Source organism: Ranitomeya imitator, chromosome 6, assembly GCF_032444005.1.
Source record: "Ranitomeya imitator isolate aRanImi1 chromosome 6, aRanImi1.pri, whole genome shotgun sequence".
In the NCBI taxonomy this organism is placed as follows: domain Eukaryota; kingdom Metazoa; phylum Chordata; class Amphibia; order Anura; family Dendrobatidae; genus Ranitomeya; species Ranitomeya imitator.
In genome coordinates this window covers 177609593-177633661 of record NC_091287.1, presented here as the reverse complement: position 1 = coordinate 177633661, position 24069 = coordinate 177609593, and the positions used below count along the sequence as shown (strand labels likewise).

The window sequence follows — 24069 nt, the reverse complement described above, 5'->3', positions numbered from 1 at the left end:
CCGCACTACGTAGATGACAAAATCCGTTCTACACGTGAATTTCTACTTAATCTTAATTGTTTCCCCAGTAGTATTAGATTGAATACTCCTAGCTCCATGGTTAATGATCTTACAACATTTACATTTGTTTAAAGAGCATCTGTATACTCCTGTATTTACCTTCCCTCCATTCACATTGGTATTGTTTCCAATCTTATTTTCTATTTTTGGAACCTCTCTTAATTTACTCAGAGCTACAATATTTTTCACTGTCGCCCCTCTCCTAAAAGTTACCCCCGGTTCCCTTGGAAGCATTTTCCCAAGAATCACATCTTTTTTTAAAATATACCAATATTTTTTTTTAAATTCTCCTATCAATACATTCCCTTTATTATAAGTTTTTATAAAATTAAACTTCCAAAGATTTCTCTTATTCTCCTCATTGCTTGCTGGCCGTTCTTTCCTTCTAGTTTCCTCTGCATTACAATCTTTTCCCTTCCTACTTGGGAGACAATCCTCCTGTACTTCTCCTCCTGTACTTTGTCCAAATCTGGAAGTTTGGAGTCCGTAAAACTCACTAGTTTGACGCCAGCCTTACATGAATGCATTTAGCAGTCTTCATCAGTTTTGTCATCTGCATTATCTGACTTTAATTTTCAGTGGTTTATAAGCTTGTCATTAGAGACTAACTGCTAAATTAAAGTCTCTAAAACAAAGCACACAGAGAAGAGGGATCCATATTCTCCAGTCTCTATGTAGCACATGTGCAGAAGCAACAGAAACATTGAGCACATTATTCAGCATTAATGAGCAATGTAGCTCTATGGTGATATAAAAAACGAAAAAACGTATTAGAAAGCAGCAACAGTGCTCTTTTTTTATTTTACGTCTTCCTCCTATAATCCTCTATCTCTTTAAAATACATTAGGCAGCTGTAATCTGATCTTTCAGTAAACTGGTAGAAAATCTTGTTTTGATCAAGGCAGATTATAGCTGCTTTTTTAAGGTACCTTCACACTGAACGATATCGCTAGCGATCCGTGACGTTGCAGCGTCCTGGCTAGCGATATCGTTCAGTTTGACACGCAGCAGCGATCAGGATCCTGCTGTGATGTCGTTGGTCGCTGCAGAAAGTCCAGCACTTTGTTTCGTCGCTGGACTCCCTGCAGACATCGCTGAATCGGCGTGTGTGACGCCGATTCATCGATGTCTTCACTGGTAGCCAGGATAAACATCAGGTTACTAAGCGCAGGGCCGCGCTTAGCAACCCGATGTTTACCCTGGTTACCATCGTAAAAGTAAAAAAAACAAACACTACATACTTACCTTCCGCTGTCTGTCCCCGGCGCTGTGCTTCTCTGCACTGGCTGTGAGCGCCGGCCAGCCGGAAAGCAGGGCGGTGACGTCACCGCTCTGCTTTCCGGCCGCTGTGCTCACAGTCAGTGCAGGAAAGCACAGCGGCGGGGACAGACAGTGGAAGGTAAGTATATAGTGTTTGCTTTTTTTACTTTTACGATGGTAACCAGGGTAAACATCGGGTTACTAAGCGCGGCCCTGCGCTTAGTAACCCGATGTTTACCCTGGTTACCAGCATCGTTGGTCGCTGGAGAGCTGTCTGTGTGACAGCTCAACAGCGACGCTGCAGCGATCGACATCGTTGTTGGTATCGCTGCAGCGTCGCTGAGTGTGAAGGTACCTTTAGAGTCAATGATGACATAAGGAGACAGGGGGTTAGAGATTAAGTGCTGATAAGAAAAAAAGTCTAATTTTTTTTTCATAAGATGTTTAACAAAGTTTCTTATATTCACTCTAAATATAAACCTTTAAAGGAAGGTGACGGGCACAAGGGGGCATTCTTTGCGTCTGGAGGAGAGAAGGTTTTTCCACCAACACAGAAGAGGATTCTTTACTGTTAGGGCAGTGAGAATCTGGAATTGCTTGCCTGAGGAGGTGGTGATGGCGAACTCAGTCGAGGGGTTCAAGAGAGGCCTGGATGTCTTCCTGGAGCAGAACAATATTGTATCATACAATTATTAGGTTCTGTAGAAGGACGTAGATCTGGGGATTTATTATGATGGAATATAGGCTGAACTGGATGGACAAATGTCTTTTTTCGGCCTTACTAACTATGTTACTATGTTACTATGTTACACTCATACTATACTAAGTTTGTTGAATTGACATTTACCAGCCATATTTGCAGTACTAGGTTATCCTAGTCAATGATAAATTGAATTTGCTAAACAGAAAAAAAAACTGAAGCTGGCACAGGTAAGCTGATAATGCAAGACATAAGTTATTAAAGTTGACAAAGAGGTAGAAAAAAGTACAAGATTTCAAAAAACAAAAAAGCCTACAAACTATACAAAGAAACATGAATTACCTGAACATAAAAATTAAAGGTTTATCAATTATTCATATAAAAGGTAATTTCCTGAAAGTGTAGTCTGAAATACAAAATGATGAAAATATTGACCACCTATCAAGGGAAGCTATTGTCTACAATGTCTACAATCTAATACAAACTGCCTTACAAAATAAACAAACTACACCACGAGTTAATAGTTACGGGACAGACAAATAATGTTTAAGTGTAAATTGACCAAAATGTCTTCATATATACAATAAATGTTCAACCAAAAAAGGAGATTTGTCAGCAAAAAGCAAACCTATTTTTTTATAGTAGGAGAGTATAAACTGAAGCCAGAAGGACCTTAATGACAACACGTCTCACTATAGGCTTATTCAAAGGGTTTATGGAGGTCACAGATTTTACATTTCTAAGATACTGGCCAAATTGACGTCACTATCACTGAGCTTAGATGTCTATAAAATCTTCACTACAAGGTATTGAACTAAACATTTAGCAAGCTATCATGCACTCTTCAAGATGGCAAAAACACTGTGTGAATACATCAGTGTTCAGAACTTAAAGGTGGCACTAGTACATAAACTATAAAAAGAATACTAGAACCTAACTTACAAGTAGTAAACACCTAGAGGAAAACCAACAGGAATTGATCAGGAACAGTCTTTTCCGAGCAATCCATCGCCCACAATCCATGTATGACAGCATTAGAATGGATATAATGCCGATAGAAGCTCTCTCTTGCAAAGCAAACAATAAAGACTGGAATCATTTACCTTGTTTACTTTCTTATTGCTTCGGAAAAATCCAAAGATTCCCTTTTTCTCCTTTTCTGTTGTGTCGCTGTTTGAGGAAAGGTTACGATTCTTTTCTGAAAAGAGTAATACAGTTAGTATTGATGCATAATAACAGATCAAACAATATTACAAATATACAGTATGTTGTATTAATTATAAGTGTTGAGGTAAAATGAGGAATACAAAACACTTTTGCAGCATTCCTATAAAACATGATTTCTTCCCCACTGCCTACCTTCGTGTGTACCTTAAACCTTTGTTACGGAACAACTAAAACAGATCTAATTGGAAACTTGTACTTTACTTTTACAAGGTGGACTTTGCAAGACAGATTAGCTACAATTGGTGCATAGTCGATGTGCAAGGTCCTGATACCATAAAATAATTTACAGCTCATGTTTATTCTCACTGCAGGTTTTTATAGAGATACTAGCTGAAGAGCCCGGCGTTGCCTGGGCATAGTAAATATCTGTGGTTAGTTATAGCACGTCACTTCTCTTATTTTCCCATCACGCCTCTCATTTTCCCAATCACATCTTTAATTTCCCCCCTCACATCTCTCATTTTCTCCCTCACACCTCTCATTTTCTCCCTCACTCCTCTCATTCCCGCCTAACACTTGTCATTTCGACCTCACATCTGTCATTTTCCGATCACTACACTATTTTCCCTCACTCCTCTCATTTTGCACTCACACCTTTTCATTTTCACCTCACACCTCTCATTTTCACCTCAGTATATACATGTTTGTCATCTCCCTTATATATAGTATACACCTGTATGTCATCTCCTGTATATAGTATATACCTGTATGTCATCTCCCCTGTATATAGTATATACCTGCTGTGTGTCATCTCCCCTGTATATAGTATATACCTGTATGTCATCTCCTCCTATATATAGTATATACCTGTATGTCATCTCCTCCTATATATAGTATATACCTGTATGTCATCTCCTCCTATATATAGTATATACCTGTATGTCATCTCCTTCTATATATAGTATATACCTGTATGTCATCTCCTCCTGTATATAGTATATACCTGTGTGTCATCTCCCCTGTATATAGTATATATCTGTGTGTCATCTCCTCCTGTATATAGTATATACCTGTATGTCATCTTCTATATATAGCATATACCTGTATGTCATCTCCTCCTGTATATAGTATATACCTGTAGGTAATCTGCTCCTGTACATAGTATATACCTGTGTGTTATCTCCTCCTGTTTATAGTATATACCTGTATGTCATCTCCTCCTGTATATAGTATGTACCTGTATGTCATCTCCTCCTTTATATAGTATATACCTGTGTGTCATCTCTCCTGTATATAGTATATATCTGTGTGTCATCTCCCCTGTATATAGTATATACCTGTGTGATCTCCTGTATTAGACCTCGTTAACACGTTATTTGCTCAGTATTTTTACCTCAGTATTTGTAAGATAAATTGGCAGCCTGATAAATCCCCAGCCAACAGGAAGCCCTCCCCCTGGCAGTATATATTGGCTCACACATACACATAATAGACAGGTCATGTGACTGACAGCTGCCGTATTTCCTATATGGTACATCTGTTGCTCTTGTAGTTTGTCTGCTTATTAATCAGATTTTTATTTTTGAAGGCTAATACCAGATTTGTGTGTGTTTTAGGGCGAGTTTCGTTTGTCAAGTTGTGTGTGTTGAGTTGTGTGTGGCGACATGCATGTAGCGACTTTTGTGAGATGAGTTTTGTGTGGCAACATGCGTGTAGCAACTTTTTGTGTCGAGTTGCAACTTTTGCATGTGGCAATTTTTCCGCATGTGCAAGTTTTGCGTGTGGCGAGTTTTCCATGAGGTGAGTTTTGCACTTGTGGCGAGTTTTGCGTGAGCCTATTTTTTGCATGTGGCGAGTTTTGCGCGTGGCGAGTTTTGAGCGGCGACTTTTGTGTTTCGACTTTTATGTGGCGAGGTTGGTGTATGTGTGGTGAAATGTGTGCTGAGGGTAATATGTGTTCAAGCACGTGGTAGTGTGTGGCGCATTTTGTGTGTGTGTTCATATCCCCGTGTGTGGTGAGTATCCCATGTCGGGGTCCCACCTTAGCAACTGTACGGTATATACTCTTTGGCGCCATCGCTCTCACTCTTTAAGTCCCCCTTGTTCACATCTGGCAGCTGTCAATTTGCCTCCAACACTTTTCCTTTCACTTTTCCCCATTATGTAGATAGGGGCAAAATTGTTTGGTGAATTGGAAAGCGCGGGGTTAAAATTTCACCTCACAACGTAGCCTATGACGCTCTCAGGGTCCAGACGTGTGACTGTGCAAAATTTTGTTTCTGTAGCTGCGACGCCTCCAACACTTTTCCTTTCACTTTTTTCCCCATTATGTAGATAGGGGCAAAATTGTTTGGTGAATTGGAAAGCGCGGGGTTAAAATGTCACCTCACAACGTAGCCTATGACGCTCTCAGGGTCCAGACGTGTGACTGTACAATATTTTGTTGCTGTAGCTGCGACGCTTCCAACACTTTTCCTTTCACTTTTTTCCCCATTATGTAGATAGGGGCAAAATTGTTTGGTGAATTGGAACGCGCGGGGTTAAAATGTCACCTCACAACGTAGCCTATGACGCTCTCAGGGTCCAGACATGTGACTGTGCAAAATTTTGTTGCTGTAGCTGCGACGCTTCCAACACTTTTCCTTTCACTTTTTCCCCATTATGTAGATAGAGGCAAAATTGTTTGGTGAATTGGAACGCGTGGGGTTAAAATTTCGCCTCACAATATAGCCTATGACGCTCTCGGGGTCCAGACGTGTGACTGTGCAAAATTTTGTGGCTGTAGCTGCGACGGTGCAGATGCCAATCCCGGACATACACACACACATACACACACACACACATTCAGCTTTATATAGTAGATGTTTAAAAAGATGGTTAACATTTCTACATAGATTTCAAGCACTGTAAGCATAATCATTCCAGATAATCTATAATCACAGGTACTGACAACTACAATTTCAGAACCAAACAATGATTAGGTCTCATTTAGAAGTCCTTTTTCTATTTTTATGTTCTATCTATGTTTTTCACAGATAGAAAATATACCCATTACATGTCTGTACTTTTTTAGCAGAAAGCAAAAGCTGTGTCAGTTTTTGATCTGAGATCTGTGATTTGAGTCACGGATCACTATTACCCATGCAAGTCCATGGGTTCGTAAAAAAACACCGATGAATGTATACATCCATGTGCAATCCGTATGCCATTTTTAACCGTTGCATTGGGTAGAAGAAGCTTTGTGATTTTTTTTTTTCATAGAAGAAATTGATTGACGAAACACTGAAGGAAAAACTGACATGCTGACCAGATATTGATAAAAAGCAGACGCAAAATACGATGATGAAAATTGGACTATTTTTTTGAGAAAGAGAAACATCACCAATATCTAAATCAGGTCTTACAGAATGAAAAAAATGGGTCAAAGAAGTCACCCTATAATTGCATAAAAATAAATATTATTTACAATGCTTTAAAAAAAGTATTAATACCCGGTGAACTTTTCCACAGTTTTTCATATTACACCCACAAACTTAACCCCTTCATGACCCAGCCTATTTTGACCTTAAAGACCTTGCCGTTTTTTGCAATTCTGACCAGTGTCCCTTTATGAGGTAATAACTCAGGAACGCTTCAACGGATCCTAGCGGTTCTGAGAGTGTTTTTTCGTGACATATTGGGCTTCATGTTAGTGGTAAATTTAGGTCAATAAATTCTGCGTTTATTTGTGATAAAAATGGAAATTTGGCGAAAATTTTGAAAATTTTGCAATTTTCACATTTTGAATTTTTATTCTGTTAAACCAGAGAGATATGTGACACAAAATAGTTAATAAATAACATTTCCCACATGTTTACTTTACATCAGCACAATTTTGGAAACATAATTTTTTTTTGTTAGGAAGTTATAAGGGTTAAAATTTGACCAGCGATTTGTTATTTTTACAACGAAATTTACAAAACCATTTTTTTTAGGGACCACCTCACATTTGAAGTCAGTTTGAGGGGTCTATATGGCTGAAAATACCCAAAAGTGACACCATTCTAAAAACTGCACCCCTCAAGGTACTCAAAACCACATTCAAGAAGTTTATTAACCCTTCAGGTGCTTCACAGCAGCAGAAGCAACATGGAAGGAAAAAATGAACATTTAACTTTTTAGTCACAAAAATGATCTTTTAGCAACAATTTTTTTATTTTCCCAATGGTAAAAGGAGAAACTGAACCACGAAAGTTGTTGTCCAATTTGTCCTGAGTACGCTGATACCTCATATGTGGGGGTAAACCACTGTTTGGGCGCACGGCAGGGCTTGGAAGGGAAGGAGCGCCATTTGACTTTTTGAATCAAAAATTGGCTCCACTCTTTAGCGGACACCATGTCACGTTTGGAAAGCCCCCGTGTGCCTAAAAATTGGAGCTCCCCCACAAGTGACCCCATTTTGGAAACTAGACATCCCAAGGAACTTATCTAGATGCATAGTGAGCACTTTGAACCCCCAGGTGCTTCACAAATTGATCCGTAAAAATGAAAAAGTACTTTTTTTTCACAAAAAAATTCTTTTAGCCTCAATTTTTTCATTTTCACATGGGCAACAGGATAAAATGGATCCTAAAATGTGTTGGGCAATTTCTCCTGAGTACACCAATACCTCACATGTGGGGGTAAACCACTGTTTGGGCACATGGTAAGGCTCGGAAGGGAAGGAGCGCCATTTGACTTTTTGAATGAAAAATTATTTCCATCGTTAGCGGACACCATGTCGCGTTTGGATAGCTCCTGTGTGCCTAAACATTGGCGCTCCCCCACAAGTGACCCCATTTTGGAAACTAGACCCCCCAAGGAACTTATTTAGATGCCTAGTGAGCACTTTAAACCCTCAGGTGCTTCACAAATTGATCTGTAAAAATGAAAAAGTACTTTTTTTTCACAAAAAAATTATTTTCGCCTCAATTTTTTCATTTTCACATGGGCAGTAGGATAAAATGGATCATAAAATTTGTTGGGCAATTTCTCCCGAGTACGCCGATACCTCATATGTGGGGGTAAACCACTGTTTGGGCACTCGGCAGGGCTCGGAAGGGAAGGCGCGCCATTTGACTTTTTGAATGGAAAATTAGCTCCAATTGTTAGCGGACACCATGTCGCGTTTGGAGAGCCCCTGTGTGCCTAAACATTGGAGCTCCCCCACAAGTGACCCCATTTTGGAAACTAGACCCCCCAAGGAACTTATCTAGATGCATATTGAGCACTTTAAACCCCCAGGTGCTTCACAGAAGTTTATAACGCAGAGCCATGAAAATAAAAAATAATTTTTCTTTCCTCAAAAATGATTTTTTAGCCTGGAATTTCCTATTTTGCCAAGGATAATAGGAGAAATTGGACCCCAAATATTGTTGTCCAGTTTGTCCTGAGTATGCTGATACCCCATATGTGGGGGTAAACCACTGTTTGGGCGCACGGCAGGGCTCGGAAGGGATGGCACGCCATTTGGCTTTTTAAATGGAAAATTAGCTCCAATCATTAGCGGACACCATGTCACGTTTGGAGAGCCCCTGTGTGCCTAAACATTGGAGATCCCCCAGAAATGACACCATTTTGGAAACTAGACCCCCAAAGGAACTAATCTAGATGTGTGGTGAGGACTTTGAACCCCCAAGTGCTTCACAGAAGTTTATAACGCAGAGCCATGAAAATAAAAAAAAAAAATTATTTTCTCAAAAATGATCTTTTAGCCTGCAATTTTTTATTTTCCCAAGGGTAACAGGAGAAATTTGACCCCAAAAGTTGTTGTCCAGTTTCTCCTGAGTACGCTGATACCCCATATATGGGGGTAAATCACTGTTTGGGCACATGCCGGGGCTCGGAAGTGAAGTAGTGACGTTTTGAAATGCAGACTTTGATGGAATGCTCTGTGGGCGTCACGTTGCGTTTGCAGAGCCCCTGATGTGCCTAAACAGTAGAAACCCCCCACAAGTGACCCCATTTTGGAAACTAGACCCCCAAAGGAACTTATCTAGATGTGTGGTGAGCACTTTGAACCCCCAAGTGCTTCATAGAAGTTTATAATGCAGAGCCGTGAAAAAAATAAATACGTTTTCTTTCCTCAAAAATAATTATTTAGCCCAGAATTTTTTAATTTTCCCAAGGGTAACAGGAGAAATTTGACCCCAATATTTGTTGTCCAGTTTCTCCTGAGTATGGTGATACCCCATATGTGGGGGTAAACTACTGTTTGGGCACATGCCGGGGCTTGGAATTGAAGTAGTGACGTTTTGAAATGCAGACTTTGATGGAATGCTCTGTGGGCGTCACGTTGCGTTTGCAGAGCCCCTGATGTGCCTAAACAGTAGAAACCCCCCACAAGTGACCCCATTTTGGAAACTAGACCCCGAAAGGAACTTATCTAGATGTGTGGTGAGCACTTTGAACCCCCAAGTGCTTCATAGAAGTTTATAATGCAGAGCCGTGAAAATAATAAATACGTTTTCTTTCCTCAAAAATAATTATTTAGCCCAGAATTTTTTATTTTCCCAAGGGTTACAGGAGAAATTGGACCCCAAAAGTTGTTGTCCAGTTTCTCCTGAGTACGCTGATACCCCATGAGTGGGGGTAAACCACTGTTTGGGCACACGTCGGGGCTCAGAAGGGAAGTAGTGACTTTTGAAATGCAGACTTTGATGGAATGGTCTGCGGGTGTCACATTGCGTTTGCAGAGCCCCTGGTGTGCCTAAACAGTAGAAACCCCCACAAGTGACCCCATTTTAGAAATTAGACCCCCCAAGGAACTTATCTAGATATGTGGTGAGCACTTTGAACCCCCAAGTGCTTCACAGACGTTTACAACGCAGAGCCGTGAAAATAAAAAATCATTTTTCTTTCCTCAAAAATTATGTTTTAGCAAGCATTTTTTTTGATTCACAAGGGTAACAGGAGAAATTGGACCCCAGTAATTGTTGCGCAGTTTGTCCTGAGTATGCTGGTACCCCATATGTGGGGGTAAACCACTGTTTGGGCACACGTCAGGGCTCGGAAGTGAGGGAGCACCATTTGACTTTTTGAATACGAGATTGGCTGGAATCAATGGTGGCGCCATGTTGCGTTTGGAGACCCCTGATGTGCCTAAACAGTGGTAACCCCTCAATTCTACCTCCAACACTAACCCCAACACACCCCTAACCCTAATCCCAACTGTAGCCATAACCCTAAACACAACCCTAACCGCAACACACCCCTAACCACAACCCTAACCCCAACACACCCCTAACCATAACCACAACCCTAATTCCAACCCTAACCCTAAGGCTATGTGCCCACGTTGCGGATTCGTGTGAGATATTTTCGCACCATTTTTGAAAAATCCGCGGGTAAAAGGCACTGCGTTTTACCTGCGGATTTTCCGCGGATTTCCAGTGTTTTTTGTGCGGATTTCACCTGCGGATTCCTATTGAGGAACAGGTGTAAAACGCTGCGGAATCCGCACAAAGAATTGACATGCTGCGGAAAATACAACGCAGCGTTTCCGCGTGGTATTTTCTGCACCATGGGCACAGCGGATTTGGTTTCCATATGTTTACATGGTACTGTAAACCTGATGGAACACTGCTGCGAATCCGCAGCCAAATCCGCACCGTGTGCACATAGCCTAATTCTAAAGGTATGTGCACACGCTGCGGAAAACGCTGCGGATCCGCAGCAGTTTCCCATGAGTTTACAGTTCAATGTAAACCTACGGGAAACAAAAATCGCTGTGCCAATGCTGCGGAAAAACTGCACGGAAACGCAGCGGTTTACATTCCGCAGCATGTCACTTCTTTGTGCGGATTCCGCAGCGGTTTTACAACTGCTCAAATAGAAAATCGCAGTTGTAAAACCGCAGTGAAATGCGCAGAAAAACCGCGGTAAATCCGCCATAAATCCGCAGCGGTTTAGCACTGCGGATTTATCAAATCCGCAGCGGAAAAATCCGCAGAGGACCAGAATACGTGTGCACATACCGAAACCCTAACCCTAGCCCTAACCCTAACCCTACCCCTACCCCTAGCCCTAACCCTAACCCTACCCCTACCCCTAGCCCTAACCCTACCCCTAGCCCTAACCCTAACCCTACCCCTAACCCTACCCCTAACCCTACCCCTAACCCTAACCCTAACCCTATTCTAACATTAGTGGAAAAAAAAAATTTCTTAATTTTTTTATTGTCCCTACCTATGGGGGTGACAAAGGGGGGGGGGGGTCATTTATTATTTTTTTTATTTTGATCACTGAGATAGATTATATCTCAGTGATCAAAATGCACTTTGGAACGAATCTGCCGGCCGGCAGATTCGGCGGGCGCACTGCGCATGCGCCCGCCATTTTGGAAGATGGCGGCGCCCAGGGAGAAGACGGACGGGACCCCGGCTGGATCGGTAAGTATGATGGGGTGGGGGGGGACCACGGGGGGGGGATCGGAGCACGGGGGGGGGGGGAATCGGAGTGCGGGAGGGGTGGAACGGAGCACGGGGGGCGTGGAACGGAGCACGGGGGGGCTGGAATGGAGCACGGGGGGGTGGAACGGAGCACCGGGGGGGTGGAACGGAGTGCAGGGGGGGTGATTGGAGCACGGGGGGGTGATTGGAGCACGGGGGGAGCGGACAAGAGCACGGGGGGGAGCGAAGCACTGGACGGAGGGGAGCCGGAGCAGTGTACCGGCCAGATCGGAGGGCTGGGGGGGCGATCGGTGGGGTGGGGTGGGGGCACACTAGTATTTCCAGCCATGGCCGATGATATTTCAGCATCGGCCATGGCTGGATTGTAATATTTCACCCGTTATAATGGGTGAAATATTACAAATCGCTCCGATTGGCAGTTTCACTTTCAACAGCCAATCAGAGCGATCGTAGCCACGAGGGGGTGAAGCCACCCCTTCTGGGCTAAACTACCACTCCCCCTGTCCCTGCAGATCGGGTGAAATGGGAGTTAACCCTTTCACCCGATCTGCAGGGACGCGATCTTTCCATGACGCCGCATAGGCGTCATGGGTCGGAATGGCACCGACTTTCATGACGCCTACGTGGCGTCAAAGGTCGGGAAGGGGTTAAATGTTTTTTATTTTAATTTTATGTGATATGCTGTCAAGCAACAGCCGGGAGAGCACACAATTATCTCCCAGCTGTTACCCAAAGTTCACGAACCAACACTCAGCCTGTACATGGGGAGCTATGTGAGGGCTCCCACTGTATACAGGAGGTTATGTGGTGGCTCATACTGTATGTAGCGATTCCACCCATCGCTATTGAGGGCACATGTCAGCTGTTCAAAACAGCTGACATGTCCTGGCTTTGATGCGGGCTCACCGCCGCAGCCCGCATCAAATCTGGGGTTCTGACCTCGGACGTACTATCCCGTTCGAGGTCAGAAAGGGGTTAAATGCCCACTGATCGACTAAATGTAATCCGATAGGTACAGCTTTTCATAGTCTATTTAGTCATGCAATTTGCACTTCCATGGGCACAGAACAACTGATAATAAGTTGATGCTTGGGCATAGAACAGCTTACACAAGACAATGTGCTGCCGAGAACAATATTTTAACCCTGCTGTGAAACCATGGGGTCATATAGACCCCAGTGCTGAATAAATTGAAATATTTCTAAAACTGGTCCATCTAAGACATTAACCTTCTATGTATTTTTAAGTAACATATTTCTGCTTATGGTTATATTTTGAATTTGTTTTTCAAATTTGTTTCAAAGTTATTTTCAATTTTCTGTTTTTGGGACACTCCTGACCCCATAGTAATTTATTGTCTGACTTTTTTTTTTATTAATATTTTCTGTTTATTCACAGGTTTTGTAATATAATTGTAAATAAACAATGGCTAGTCACTTCCAAGTGACACCAGCAGTGTTACAGGACAGCGCAAATGGTGCTATGTTTATCCTCGATCGAAGGACAAAAGACAAAATTTGTTTGCAATGACTGCAAGAAGTTGTGAAGAACATGGCACTATGGCGTGCAGTAAATGCAAAGGCAGCAGTGCGAGCAGGGGACGATGAATAAAAGAAAAAAACGATGTGGGGTCCCCCCTATATTTTACAAGCAACCCGGCAAAGCTCACAGGTGCGGGCTGCTATGATGAGGCTGGTAGGAGCCATGGATATGGGCCCCCCAGGCTATAAAAAGCAGCCCTCAGCTGCCCAGAAAAGGAGCCCTGTAGTGGTGGCAAGTGGGGTAATGAGGGGTTAATGTCACCTTCCTAATGTAAGGTGACATTAAGCCAGTTTAGTAATGGAGAGGTGTCAATAAGATACCTATTTATTACTAATCCTATAGTTGTTAAAGGGTTAATCAAACACACCACACAGAAAAAAATATTTTATTTTAATTAAATAAAACAATATACACATTTTTTCCATCTTTATTAGTCTGCCATTCCAAGCTATCTTCTGGAAAAAATGTCAAAATAAACCAAAAATATACCATACCTGTCTGGCGTACAGTCAGTCCCACGCCGTAATCCATATCTAGGGGAATGTACAGTTTACAACCGGGAGCGCTGCTAATGCGACCGTTCTCGGCTGTAAACTACTGGTGAATGAATGAAATGCTGGGAGCGGAGCTTGGGTGAATAGCGGTGGCATCACCTTACCAGCCTGAGATTAGCAGCCTGCACCTGTGAGTTTTGACGGGTTGGTGTATAAATATAGGGGGACCCCACATCAGTTTTTTCTTTCATCCCTTCTCCCTGCTTGCGCTGCTTCAGCACCACACACGGGAACAGCGCTTACTGTAGCGCTGCTTCCTGGCGGCCGTCCGTGTGGTCCTGATGTGGCACACGCGCGGCACACGGTTGCCACACATGTGCCACACGGATGTATCACACGGACATCTTCGGTACCGTGTTTACCGGCCTCACTCGTCATTGTGCTGAAAAGATCAATGCAAGTCTACTTACTATAAAGATACATTTTATCATTAGATCCAATTTAGATTTGCTGTAGCATAGTTCATGTTGCAAAGTTGTATGTGTGTTGATGTAACAGGATTGATATGTTGATGTAACAGGATTGATATGTTGATGTGTCAGACTTGTGTTTATTTATGTAGCAGAATTCTGAGTGTGGTTATGTAGCAGAGTTGCATGTTGATGTAGCAGCGCTGTGCATGTATCTGTGTGGTGATGATAGGCAGCACTGAGTGTCCATGAAGCAGAGTGTGTTGTCTTTGAGTGTTTTGATGTAGTCAATCTGTGTGTTGATGCATAGTGTGTACACTGTGGGGAGTATCATATTGTGTGCAGGAGAATGTACTGTAGAGGGCATCATAAAATGTGTGGCAGAATATACTGTGAGGACATAATTTTGGGGGTGCGTGAGTGAACTGTGTGAGCAACATACTACAGTATGTGTGGGGGAATGTGCTATGGTGGCATTACACTTTGAGAGGCAATGTACTGTGGAGACAGTATGCTGTGTTAGAGGAGATGTACTGTGGGGGGATATCATACTCATATGTCCCAACTATCAAAGAAGAGAAAAAGGATCAAAGGATTTGCAAAGCACATGGCAAAATTTTAAGCCACTACCTTAACCACATTCATAGCCACACCCATGAACCATTTCAGTCTCCCTTTGTCATATAAATAGAATGTTAGAAAGTGAGGGACAACCCCTTTAAGACTGTATTCAAACTACTGCTAAATCTTTCTGGTGTCCTGTCCCATTACAGGACCAGAGGAATGGAAAGCAGCTGGAGACAGATTCAGTATTATATGCACAGCAGCAAAGCCTAACTGTTCCCACTGACTTTAATGAGCGCAGTCAACTTTCTGCCAAGATTCCCATCATATTTCCAAAGTAAGTTCTTGCTCTTATACGTCCCTGCTCAGGCCAACTCCTCAGTATTCATCTGTGCCCGAATTGTCTCCTTAGAGTTCCTCTCCTTATTGCTCCTCTGTGCCCTTTGGCCAAGTCACGTCGCATCATACTGGGCCGTGGACCAAGAGCAGAGAGGAGCATCTTAAAATGAGCTGTCATCATAGACAACTCTTTAAAGAGATTTTCCCCTTTCAACTTTCTATATATTATGTGCATGTGTTAAAACAGAAGCATAACTCACCTTCCGATGCTCCAGTGCCAGTTCCCCGCCACTGCTCTGGTCTCTGCTTACAGGCTGCGGTTATGACGTAAAATCTAGAGCGCATGTGACTGTGGCAGCCATTCAGTGAGCTCAGCAGCATCAGTACTGAGCTCTGCGATTGGCTGCAGCGGTCACATGAACTATAGAGATGATGTTACTGCTGCAGCCTGTAAAGAAAGATCAAGCACTAGAGTGGATGAAGGTGTGTAATGCTGATATACATATCAATATTTTTTTTGTTATTTATTATATAATAAAATGCTATTGTAGTATTATTAGGTTATACTATTTTTTGGGTTGTAGTGGCTTTTATTTTTTTTATTTCCGTTGTTTTTTACATTTTTCCATGATGATTTAACACCTATAGTAGACCTCTGGGGTTTCTTCTGACTCCAGAGCTTGATATACGGAGAATATTTACCTCACCACTTACCTGTCCCTCCCTTTCCCGCAGCTTTTTATCTGGTCCTCCATGTCTTTTCTTTTCCTCTTTGCCATTGCATAGATACTCTTCAGCTCTTCACACCTAGCCAGGACAACTATGTGTTTAACATTGCTGCACGCCATGCAGTCAGTCAGGAGACGTGTGTCTTAACATCACGGTATGTGCCAGGATGGTGCAGGAACGTTAAAGGCCTATTTATGCTGGAAACTGTGGCCTTAAAGGGAATCTGACAGTAGGGACAACCCTTCCAAGCTATCATGGGCATTCAGGTCACTGAAAGTTGAATACATTTATATCTGTGATATACCGATATCTGTGATCCAATGACTTATTCCAGAAAATTTCACCTTTTTCTTAATATGCAAATGAGCTGTTAAGATCTATGGACCAGACATAGATCTCTCTGAGAATCTGCCTCAAGAGCTTATTATAAATAAAAGGTGGCATTACCAGTGTGAGACATGTAATGACTGACAGCCTACTCTCCTGATCTACATGTCCCACACTGGTAACTCCATTTTTTAGTTAAAATAAGCTCTGGAGGCAGATTCTTGGGGGATTCTATGGGATTCTATGCCCACAGATCTTAACAGCCCATTTACATATTAAGAAAAATGTGGATTTCTCTGGAATAAGACATCAGATCAGAGATATCAAGATAACATTCTATCCCGCTCCCTATGACCTACATTCCCATGTAGATGGCTTAGGACATTTGATCCAACAGATAGATTCCATTTAAGTGAAGAGGCCAAAGAGGATCAGTACGACAGAAGAAGGGGAAAAGAATAGGAAGGCTGACCAAACAGTGAGCTGCGTGAATGGCGGGACAGTTGAAAAATGAGGTGAGGGTTTTTTTTAACCATTTGCCTGGCCCTCTATGTCTCAGCAAAATGGCAGCTACAGCTGGATGCTATTTTTTTAATTTATGACGATCGAATTACAAACAAATCTGTATCCTGAGAATACAAAGTTTTGTAAGATTTGTGTAGATTTCAATTCTACTTGCATAAATTTTCTCATCTTTATTATCCGTGTATATAGCCTAGTGTGCTGGCACTGCTCAGAAGGCATGAATATTATACACAATGGACAGAAGAGGGCAACAAAACCAAGGTGATCCTGCTACGTATATGCTACAATATGTTTGTATACTTTGTATCTCATTAGATCCACATTACATTTGCAGAGGCTCAATATTTACCTAGTGGGTATGTCTGCTCAGTATATGCAGTGTAAATGATGTGCTGATGTTAGTTAATGTGCCCTGGAAATGTTGCATGTCAATTTAGAACATTACAGAAACACAGGCTACTAAATTAGTTCATTAAACCCATATACCAAAAAGCTAATCCAAAATAAAGACAGGAGCAACCAGAACCAATCTATAAACCAAATAAAGTTTACTCCAATAATACATGGAGAAAAGTACATAACAGTTTATTTAAAAACATGACACAATTAATATGAAAAACATGCATGTAGGAGCATACAAACAGGAAAAGGCTGAAGCTGAAACACAAACTAGTTATGTTATGCTGTAATACCAAGCTTAATCACTAGATGGCAGCACATTAGAGACGTAGTGGTGGCTTTATTATAAACTACAGTATATGATGTACAGTGACAAATGATATTGTGGTACAGTGTTAGCCAGAAAAAGCATTTACATCAATAAAAGATGGCATACTATATGTAGAACATATGGACATCGTATAGAAGCTACCTTGCTATGTTCATATGTTCCACATATCTACAGTCATGGCCAAAAGTATTGGCACCCTTGCAATTCTGTCAGATAATACTCATTTTCTTCCTGAAAATGATTGCAAAAACAAATTATTTGGTATTATTATCTTCATTTAATTTGTCTTAAATGAAAAAACACAAAAGAGAATGAAGCAAAAAGCAAAACATTGATCATTTCACGCAAAACTCCAAAAATGGGCCAGACAAAAGTATTGGCACCCTCAGCCTAATACTTGGTTGCACAACCTTTAGCCAAAATAACTGCGACTAACCACTTCCAGTAACCATCAATGAGTTTCTTACAATGCTCTGCTGGAATTTTAGACCATTCTTCTTTGGCAAACTGCTCCAGGTCCCTGATATTTGAAGGGTGCCTTCTCCAAACTGCCATTTTTATATCTCTCCACAGGTGTTCTATGAGATTCAGGTCTGGACTCATTGCTGGCCACCTTAGAAGTCTCCAGTGTTTTCTCTCAAACCATTTTCTAGTGCTTTTTGAAGTGTGTTTTGGGTCATTGTCCTGCTGGAAGACTCATGACCTCTGAGGGAGACCCAGCTTTCTCACACTGGGCCCTACATTATGCTGCAAAATTTGTTGGTAGTCTTCAGACTTCATAATGCCATGCACACGGTCAAGCAGTCCAGTGTCAGAGGCAGCAAAGCAACCCCAAAACATCAGGGAACCTCCGCCATGTTTGACTATAGGGACCGTGTTCTTTTCTTTGAATGCCTCTTTTTTTGTCCTGTAAACTCTACGCTGATGCATTTGCCCAAAAAGCTCTACTTTTGTCTCATCTGACCAGAGAACATTCTTCCAAAACGTTTTAGGCTTTTTCAGGTACGTTTTGGCAAACTCCAGCCTGGCTTTTTTATGTCTTGGGGTAAGAAGTGGGGTCTTCCTGGGTCTCCTACCATACAGTCCCTTTTCATTCAGATGCCGACGGATAGTATGGGTTGATACTGTTGTATCCTCTGTTATGAACAGGTAATTCAGAACCACAATGGACCTTGAAGTTCAGAGCACACAAAGTGACCTGACAATTACCAAAAACATAGGACGAGCTCTGAGACGTGGGAACTCTGCTGACCGCAATCCCTAATCCTATCCAACCACACTAGAGGTAGCCGTGGAGCGCTCCTGACCAGTCCTATGCGCCTCGAGCACAGCCTGAGAAACTAGCTAGCCCTGAAGATAGAAAAATAAGCCTACCTTGCCTCAGAGAAATACCCCAAAGGAAAAGGCAGCCCCCCACATATAATGACTGTGAGTTGAGATGAAAATACAAACGCAGAGATGAAATAGATTTAGCAAAGTGAGGCCCAACTTACTGAACAGACCGAAGATAGGAAAGATAGCTTTGCGGTCAACACAAAACCCTACAAACAACCACGCAGAGGGGGCAAAAAGACCCTCCGCACCGACTAACGGTACGGAGGTGCTCCCTCTGCGTCCCAGAGCTTCCAGCAAGCAAGAAAAACCAATATAGCAAGCTGGACAGAAAAAATAGCAAACAAAAATAACACAAGCAAAACTTAGCTTATGCAGGACAGACAGGCCACAGGAACGATCCAGGAGAAAGCAAGACCAATACTAGAACATTGTCTGGAGGCCAGGATCAAAGCACTAGGGGGAGTTAAATAGAGCAGCACCTAACGACTTAACCTCATCACCTGAGGAAGGAAACTCAGAAGCCGCAGTACCACTCTCATCCACCAAAGGAAGCTCATAGACAGAACCAGCCGAAGTACCACTCACGACCACAGGAGGGAGCTTGGCCACAGAATTCACAACAGTACCCCCCCCCTTGAGGAGGGGTCACCGAACCCTCACCAGAGCCCCCAGGCCGACCAGGAGGAGCCACATGAAAGGCACGAACCAGATCGGCAGCATGGACATCAGAGGCAAAGACCCAGGAATTATCTTCCTGACCATAACCCTTCCACTTAACCAGATACTGGAGTTTCCGTCTCGAAACACGAGAATCCAAAATCTTCACTATATACTCCAACTCCCCTTCAACCAAAACCGGAGCAGGAGGATCAATAGATGGAACCACAGATGTCACGTATCTCCGCAACAATGACCTATGGAACACGTTATGGATGGAAAAAGAAGCTGGAAGAGTCAACCGAAAAGACACAGGATTAAGAACCTCAGAAATCCTATATGGACCAATGAAACGAGGCTTAAACTTAGGAGAGGAAACCTTCATAGGAATATAACGACATGATAACCAAACCAAATCCCCAACACGAAGTCGGGGACCCACACAGCGCCTGCGGTTAGCGAAACATTGAGCCTTCTCCTGGGACAAAGTCAAATTGTCCACTACATGAGTCCAAATCTGCTGCAACCTATCCACCACAGTATCCACACCAGGACAGTCCGAAGACTCAACCTGCCCTGAAGAGAAACGAGGGTGGAACCCAGAATTGCAGAAAAACGGCGAAACCAAAGTAGCCAAGCTGGCCGGATTATTAAGGGCGAACTCAGCCAAAGGCAAAAAGGACACCCAATCATCCTGATCAGCAGAAACAAAACATCTCAGATATGTTTCCAAGGTCTGATTGGTTTGTTCAGTCTGGCCATTTGTCTGAGGATGGAAAGCCGAGGAAAAAGACAAATCAATGCCCATCCTAGCACAAAAAGCTCGCCAAAACCTCAAAACAAACTGGGAACCTCTGTCAGAAACGATGTTCTCTGGAATGCCATGTAAATGAACCACATGCTGGAAAAACAATGGCACCAAATCAGAGGAGGAAGGCAATTTAGACAAGGGCACCAAATAGACCATCTTAGAGAAGCGATCACAAACCACCCAAATGACCGACATTCTTTGAGAGACGGGGAGATCCGAAATAAAATCCATAGAGATATGTGTCCAAGGCTTCTTTGGGACCGGCAAGGGCAAAAGCAACCCACTGGCACGAGAACAGCAGGGCTTAGCCCGAGCACAAATCCCACAGGACTGCACAAAAGAATGCACATCCCGCGACAGAGACGGCCACCAAAAGGATCTAGCCACCAAATCAACAAACAATGAACCTCAGAGATAACTTTATTCGTCCACCTATCAGGGACAAACAGTTTCTCCGCTGGGCAACGGTCAGGTTTATTAGCCTGAAATTTTTGCAGCACCCGCCGCAAATCAGGGGAGATGGCAGACAAAATTACCCCCTCTTTGAGAATACCCGCCGGCTCAGGCAAACCCGGAGAATCGGGCACAAAACTGCTAGACAGGGCATCCGCCTTCACATTTTTAGAGCCCGGAAGGTACGAAACCACAAAGTCAAAACGGGAGAAAAACAGCGACCAACGAGCCTGTCTAGGATTCAACCGTTTGGCAGACTCGAGATAAGTCAAGTTCTTGTGATCAGTCAAGACCACGACGCGATGCTTAGCTCCTTCAAGCCAATGACGCCACTCCTCGAATGCCCACTTCATGGCTAGCAACTCTCGATTGCCAACATCATAATTTCGCTCAGCAGGCGAAAATTTCCTGGAAAAGAAGGCGCATGGTTTCATCACCGAGCAATCAGAACTTCTCTGCGACAAAACAGCCCCTGCTCCAATTTCAGAAGCATCGACCTCGAACTGGAACGGAAGCGAAACATCTGGTCGGCACAACACAGGGGCAGAAGAAAAACGACGCTTCAACTCCTGAAAAGCTTCCACAGCAGCAGAAGACCAATTGACCACATCAGCACCCTTCTTGGTTAAATCAGTCAACGGTTTAGCAATACTAGAAAAATTATTGATGAAGCGACGATAAAAATTAGCAAAGCCCAGGAACTTCTGCAGACTCTTCAGAGATGTTGGCTGAGTCCAATCATAAATGGCCTGAACTTTAACAGGGTCCATCTCGACAGCAGAAGAAGAAAAAATGAACCCCAAAAATGAAACCTTCTGAACACCAAAGAGACACTTTGACCCCTTCACAAACAAAGAATTAGCACGCAGGACCTGGAACACCATTCTGACCTGCTTCACATGAGACTCCCAATCATCCGAGAAGACCAAAATATCATCCAAGTATACAATCAGGAATTTATCCAGGTACTCTCGGAAGATGTCATGCATAAAAGACTGAAACACTGATGGAGCATTAGAAAGCCCGAATGGCATAACCAGGTACTCAAAATGGCCTTCGGGCGTATTAAATGCTGTTTTCCATTCATCGCCCCGCTTAATACGCACAAGATTATATGCACCACGAAGATCTATCTTGGTGAACCAACTAGCCCCGTTAATCCGAGCAAACAAGTCAGACAGCAGCGGCAAGGGGTACTGAAATTTGACCGTAATTATATTTAGAAGGCGGTAATCAATACAAGGTCTCAGCGAACCATCCTTCTTGGCCACAAAAAAGAACCCCGCTCCCAATGGCGACGATGACGGGCGAATATGACCCTTCTCCAAAGACTCCTTCATGTAACTCCGCATAGCGGCGTGCTCAGGTACAGATAAATTAAACAATCGACCCTTAGGAAACTTACTACCAGGAATCAAATCGATAGCACAATCACAATCCCTATGCGGAGGTAGGGCATTGGACTTGGGCTCATCGAATACATCCCGGTAATCAGACAAGAACTCTGGGACCTCAGAAGGGGTGGATGATGAGATAGACAGAAATGGAACATCACCATGTACCCCCTGACAACCCCAGCTGGACACAGACATAGATTTCCAATCTAATACTGGGTTATGGACTTGTAGCCATGGCAACCCCAACACGACCACATCATGCAGATTATGCAACACCAGAAAGCGAATATCCTCCTGGTGCGCAGGAGCCATGCACATGGTCAGCTGGGTCCAATACTGAGGCTTATTCTTGGCCAAAGGCGTAGCATCAATTCCTCTCAATGGAATAGGACACTGCAAGGGCTCAAAGACAAACCCACAGCGCCTAGCAAACTCCAAGTCCATCAAATTCAGGGCAGCGCCTGAATCCACAAATGCCATGACAGAATAGGAAGACAAAGAGCAGATCAAAGTAATGGACAAAAGAAATTTCGACTGTACCGTACCAATGGTGGCAGACCTAGCGAACCGCTTAGTGCGCTTAGGACAATCGGAGATAGCATGAGTGGAATCACCACAGTAGAAACACAGCCCATTCTGAAGTCTGTGTTCTTGCCTTTCAGCTCTGGTCAAAGTCCTATCGCACTGCATAAGCTCAGGTTTATGCTCAGATAACACCGCCAAATGGTGCACCGATTTACGCTCACGCAAGCGTCGACCGATCTGAATGGCCAAAGACATAGACTCATTCAGACCAGCAGGCATAGGAAATCCCACCATGACATCCTTAAGGGCTTCAGAGAGACCCTTTCTGAAAATAGCTGCCAGCGCACATTCATTCCATTGAGTGAGCACGGACCACTTTCTAAACTTCTGACAATAAATCTCTATCTCATCTTGACCCTGACACAGAGCCAGCAAATTTTTCTCTGCCTGATCCACTGAATTAGGTTCATTGTACAGCAATCCGAGCGCCAGAAAAAACGCATCAATATCGCATAATGCAGGATCTCCTGGCGCAAGGGAAAATGCCCAGTCTTGAGGGTCGCCACGTAATAAAGAAATAATGATCTTAACTTGTTGAACTGGGTCACCAGAGGAGCGGGGTTTCAAAGCCAGAAATAGTTTACAATTATTTTTAAAATTCAAAAACTTAGCTCTATCTCCAGAAAATAACTCAGGAACAGGAATTTTAGGTTCTAACATAGGGTTCTGAACCACTAAATCTTGAATATTCTGTACATTTATAGCGAGATTATCCATCAAAGAAAACAGACCCTGAATGTCCATGTCCACACCTGTATTCTGAACCATCCTGATGTAAAGGGGAAAAGAAAGACAGAACACAGTGCAAAGAAAAAAAAATGGTCTGAGAACTTCTCTTTTCCCTCTATTGAGAAGCATTAGTACTTTGGGCCTCCAGTACTGTTATGAACAGGTAATTCAGAACCACAATGGACCTTGAAGTTCAGAGCACACAAAGTGACCTGACAATTACCAAAAACATAGGACGAGCTCTGAGACGTGGGAACTCTGCTGGCCGCAATCCCTAATCCTATCCAACCACACTAGAGGTAGCCGTGGAGCGCTACTGACCAGTCCTATGCGCCTCGAGCACAGCCTGAGAAACTAGCTAGCCCTGAAGATAGAAAAATAAGCCTACCTTGCCTCAGAGAAATACCCCAAAGGAAAAGGCAGCCCCCCACATATAATGACTGTGAGTTGAGATGAAAATACAAACGCAGAGATGAAATAGATTTAGCAAAGTGAGGCCCAACTTACTGAACAGACTGAAGATAGGAAAGATAGCTTTGCGGTCAACACAAAACCCTACAAACAACCACGCAGAGGGGGCAAAAAGACCCTCCGCACCGACTAACGGTACGGAGGTGCTCCCTCTGCGTCCCAGAGCTTCCAGCAAGCAAGAAAAACCAATATAGCAAGCTGGACAGAAAAAATAGCAAACAAAAATAACACAAGCAAAACTTAGCTTATGCAGGACAGACAGGCCACAGGAACGATCCAGGAGAAAGCAAGACCA

The 24069-nt window shown here is 43.1% G+C and overlaps 1 protein-coding gene across 4 annotated transcripts in view; it reads right to left on the bottom strand.

Moving 5' to 3' along the window:
• The window catches only part of COBL (cordon-bleu WH2 repeat protein), a 641622-nt gene that overhangs the window by 340088 nt on the left and 277465 nt on the right, over positions 1-24069 (bottom strand). For all 4 annotated transcript variants that reach the window (XM_069730332.1, XM_069730335.1, XM_069730331.1 and 1 more), the window contains one exon: positions 3124-3218. In XM_069730332.1, the coding sequence (XP_069586433.1) occupies positions 3124-3218 (95 nt within the window). The remainder of the gene's footprint in view (positions 1-3123; positions 3219-24069) is intronic.